At 26.9% G+C, this 5018-nt stretch overlaps 2 protein-coding genes across 2 annotated transcripts in view; one reads left to right on the top strand and one right to left on the bottom strand.

Annotated features, from left to right (window-relative positions):
• Positions 1–103: 103 nt before the first annotated feature.
• Phum_PHUM522130 (uncharacterized protein) lies at positions 104–2610 on the top strand (the record flags this gene model as incomplete). Its single annotated transcript, XM_002431290.1, has 7 exons — positions 104–173; positions 332–475; positions 554–715; positions 797–985; positions 1070–1326; positions 2139–2377; positions 2571–2610. The coding sequence occupies 7 exons, from the start codon at positions 104–106 to the stop codon at positions 2608–2610; spliced, it is 1101 nt and encodes a 366-aa protein (XP_002431335.1).
• Positions 2611–3150: 540 nt separating this feature from the next.
• Phum_PHUM522020 (lachesin precursor, putative) overlaps positions 3151–5018 on the bottom strand; it is a gene marked incomplete at both ends in the record, with an annotated part of 21998 nt that continues 20130 nt past the window's right edge. The window contains 4 exons of the mRNA XM_002431289.1: positions 3151–3219; positions 3657–3730; positions 3831–3989; positions 4060–4208. Coding sequence (XP_002431334.1) covers positions 3151–3219; positions 3657–3730; positions 3831–3989; positions 4060–4208 — 451 coding nt within the window. The remainder of the gene's footprint in view (positions 3220–3656; positions 3731–3830; positions 3990–4059; positions 4209–5018) is intronic.

The following is a 5018-nucleotide window of genomic DNA, read 5'->3' as shown; positions in this document are numbered from 1 at the left end:
AAAAACGTCGGAAAATTTTTCTACCTCTCTCAAAAAATTTCAATTCTCAACGATTTATTATTATCATTATTATTATTTGTCATTTAGTTAATGGAAAAAAAAAATGAGAGGCGTCAATGAAAATGAACCTCCCCCCCCTCAAGTTTTTTTTCGTTTAATTTACGTTTCATTACGTAAAACTAGAAAAATTTTTGTCGTGGGAGAAGAAGAGGAGGCGGGGGGTGGGGGAATCGTTGGAATTTTTCCAGTTATTTTCTAGTGGGGGAAGAGGAAGGAAATCATGATTCGAATTCCAGGTTTTTAATTTTTTTATTTGTTTTGATTATCGTAGAATTGGGTACCTATTTGGGTGGACCTTGCGAATATTCTTGCAGTGATAAATTAATACACGTGATATGCGACGAGAAAAAAAAAACATGCGAATGCGAAGATAAATATCCGGTTGAAATAGGTATAATGCGTGGATGCGAAAAACGTGAGTTATTATTATTATTATTATTATTATTATTAATCATAATCATCATTATTATAACGTTAAAAGTATTTTATTTAGCCAAACAATTGGGTGATCAATGTTTTTATGCTCAAACGTGTTCGTTTTTCGATCCGAACGCAATTTGTACACAAATACATCATAATGCCATATGTCAGTGTAAGCCTGGATTTCACACGGTTGCCTTAAGAAAAGGTGTGAGGAAGGTTTTTTGTACGGAAGGTAAAAAAAAAATTTGTTTTTGTCACTACGATGACGACAAAGACGACGACGACGCCATTAATTTTTTTAAATTTTTTATAGATGTTGTCGTCGTTTCTGCCGATTTACCGACTCTTTTAGGTGTTGCCACGGGTATTGCAGTACTTACCGGATTATTGTGTTTCGTCCTACGACTGTTCAGTGGTAACCGTTATCCACCGACACGTCACTACGCAAATGCAAATTTAGCACCGCCATTACTATTTTCAAGTGACAATCAATGGATAAACGGTAACGAGTAATTTCCTGCAATTTTAACAACAAACATTAATTAAAACAAAATTTTAAATTTTAATTCGTTTCGTAATTAATCAGGGATACCACTCACAGTACAAAATCGTCCATCATCGAGATCATCATCGTGTCAGAGAAGTACAATGAGTTTGGCACAATATCCAAGGAATAAAGGAGTTTTGGTACCGCCATCGAGAGCAGGTGCGGCTCGTGCAGCCGCCATCTTGCTTATCCCATGTCAACTTCAGGCATCCTCAAGACAAAACGATTTAGAAGTTGTTCATAATAATAACAACAATAATAATGACGAAGACGTTGAAGACGTTGAAGAAAATGATGTAGAACAAACCTCCCTTATCGGTAACAATAAAAATAAAAAAAAAAATAATAATAATAAGAAAAAAAAAAAATTATTTTCGATTCCTCGCTTGCTTGAGTTTGATTGTTTTCTCCCTTTTCTTTAACTAAAAAAAAAAAAAAAAAAAAAAATTCTCTTTATATGTTGGTGTTTGAGGCACTGCATTAATTGTTTTCTAATTAATTTTAAGTAAACATCATATTATACGTTTATACAATAAATATATTTCGTACCACGACGACGACAACAACAACAACAACATTCAAACAACACAACAAACAAAAAAAACATATATTTATTTATTTATTAAATAGTAAAAAAGTGACGAGTTGTTGTTTGGACAAATCAATCAATCAATCAATCAATCATACTATCAAGGTAATTATATATCGGATAAGCAAGATGGCTGCAAATGCGGTAAATATTAATTTAAAAAAAAAAAAAAATTTTTTTCATGTTGTTTTTTCTCTCTCTCTTTCTCTCTCTTTCTATTGCGAATATTAATAATAACTGACTTATAAATTATTATTATTATTATTGTGTTTCGATGTAGTTTTGCATATGATTCTTTATTTCCTTTCTTCAACCTTCGTGTGTTCAACTTTTGTTTATATTATTAAGCATGAATAAACGACAAACAAACAAACAGAAAAAATTTCGTAAGTTTTTAAAAAAAAAAAAAAAGTCGATTGTTTAAATTATTATTATTATTACTATTATTTGTCGACTTTAAAAATGAATTAATATATAAAAAGATGTTTGTTGTTTGTTTTGGGTAATAATAAATAATAGTTGTGTTTTTTTGGTTTTTTTTTGGGATTTTCAGGTTCACGAAAACAAAGTTTAACTTCCGTTCACAGCACTACGTCATCGCAGAGAAGTTATTCGTATAGCGCGAGAAGATTCGAACAAGAAAATCAACAAAAGGAACAAAGAGCTGCAATGAGAGCTGCGAGAGAGGAAGCAGCCAAAATGGCCGCACTTCCGACTCCGAGCTCATTATCAACAGAAGATTTATTATTAATTCCGTCGTCGAGCACGAACGAAGTATTAATTTTATTATTATTATTATTATTATTATTATTATTATTATTATTATTATTATTATTATTATTCGTTTCGTAATTAACGAAATTCATATTTGAAGTTATTATAATTAATTATTAACAAACGTCGTTTCCCCCTCTCCCTCCCCCTAGGATGAATTTGTAAGTTCAAAAGCAGCAAAATCTCCATCACAATCGGAACCGACAGAATTTACTAATAAAAAAAGCAGAAGCAGCAACAGCAACAACAACAACAACAGCAGCAGCAATAGCAGTAATAAAACTCAAACGAAAAATACCAATTCGAAAAATGTTAAAAAATAATAATAATAATAATAATAATTTTATTACAAATAATTTTTTTTATTAAATAGAATATTCGAGAAAATTATTAGTATTATTATTATTTATTAATTAATTAGTTATTAATTTTTTTTTGTATTTAATAAATGTTAATAATAATTTTAATAAGCGAGAAAAAAAATTTTATAATTTAAAATAATTTGTTTATTAATTTTTCACGTGATTAATAAAAATAATATTATTATTAATAGTACAGAACACTACGATTATCATCATTATTATTAGTTAAATTAATAATAATAATAATAATTAATAATAGAATAATTTTTTTTGTGTACCGTTAATTAATCATGATTGAATTTATTTATTATTATTTACAATAAATAAAAGAAAAATTATTATCTCATCCGCCATTTTGTTTTTCTTTTGTTTACAATTTCTACTACCGGAAATGATCAAAAAAAAATTGTACCGGATGTGTACTCCCGCACGCGATCGACGGAAATGGATAGAAAAATAATTTTCTGAGCGATAATTAAATTTATATTAAAAAAAATTATTTAACATTATATTACAATGAATGATAATAATAATAATATTATATAAGTATATTAACTGAGCGATTTCACTATCGAAACGATTTCCAGTCGGTTTTTTTTTCCTGGAATTTCAACCGGATATGTCAAATGTCATAAAAAAAAACGTTAAAGTTTTTTCCATAAAAGAAAAAGTATTATTATTATTATTATTATTATTATTATTATTATTTATGTATTTAACGTCACAAAGAAATAAATAATAAAAATAAAAAAATTGAATTTTTATTATATTAATATTCTTCTAAAAAATTTCAAAAAGGAAAAAAATAAAAAAAATAAGAAAAAGAGGAAAAGGAAGAGAAAGAGGAGAAGGAGGAAGAAGAGGAAGAGGAAGAGGAGGAAGAGGATGACGACATGCTAACTTCGTTATAATCTTTTTCCAATGTCGAACTACTACGACCTATGGTTCCTTCCTCTTTAAGAGATCCTAAAGATGCTGGAAAGTAAATAAATAAAAATAATGATGACGATGATGATGATGATGACGCAAATCGCGCGCGTAAAAAATTAATGACGTCATCAATAACAAATCTTACCTAATGTTGTCGGTGATTGAATAAATTTTCTTTTTATTTCTACGATTTTTTCTATTGTTGTTCCTTCGATGGCTCCAACTGCCGTGTATGTGTACGAAATTTCCGTTGTGCTCGTCGTAGTAGTCGTCGTCGTTGGTATTTTCGTCGGTACTTTTATTTCTATTAATATTATTATTATTATTAACATAAATTTTATTTATTTAATTAATTAATTAATAATAAAAATTACCGTATAAACGAATCGTTCCATCCGCTCTACCTAATGAATTTGTCGATACGCACATATAAGTACCCAAATCGTTTTTATTAAAATCCGATACGGTTAATTTTAAATGAACCTTATATAAATTTTTTTCTTCTTCTATTATGTGTTTTTTCCTATAAATAATAATAATAATAATATAAATAAATACGCACTCTCTCTATCTCTCTCTCTCACGCACATGACCTTATATATATATATTTTTTTTTATTACCGTAATATTTTATGATAATGACGATTTTTCGTACAATAAAAATATTTAAATAAAATTTTAATAATCATGAATTGTATATTGTATATATATCGATAAATTTTATTTTAATAATTTATTATTAAAGTGTATCATCGATTTTAATTTATTATTATTATTATTATTAAACGATAATAATTTATTAATAACGTTTCGAAAGTATTTATTTGTTTTATTATTATTAATATTTTTTTTTTTTAGGGAATGGATGGGTGGGGAAAAAATGCCAGGTCGGAAAAATTCCTACTTAAAATGATATTGATAATGATGATAAAAAATTTGTTTTCTTTAACGTTTTATTATTATTATTATTATTTATTAAATAAATAAAAATTAATAAGACGAATTTTTTTTTTTTCAAAGATGTTTTATTTATTTATTAGGAAATGCGATGAAAATTTACGATGAAAATTATACGAAGTCGTTTTTTTTTTAATACCCTTTATCTCACCCCTTCCCCTTACACCCCCCTCACAAAATAAACCACCCCCCAAACGAATTTTATCCATTTAAACAAAAAAAAAAAACAAAAAAAACTGGGTATTATTATTTTCGAATAATGTTTGTTTTGTTTTGTTTTTTTTTCTTAATAAATAAATAAATAAATAAAATCAATTTTTTACTCTAAGGCAATTTATTTAGTTTGAAATACTTTTTAATAATAATAATAATAATA

This window comes from Pediculus humanus, genomic scaffold, assembly GCF_000006295.1.
Source record: "Pediculus humanus corporis 1103172108284 genomic scaffold, whole genome shotgun sequence".
Taxonomy (NCBI): domain Eukaryota; kingdom Metazoa; phylum Arthropoda; class Insecta; order Psocodea; family Pediculidae; genus Pediculus; species Pediculus humanus.
This window is presented reverse-complemented; position numbering and strand designations above follow the sequence as displayed.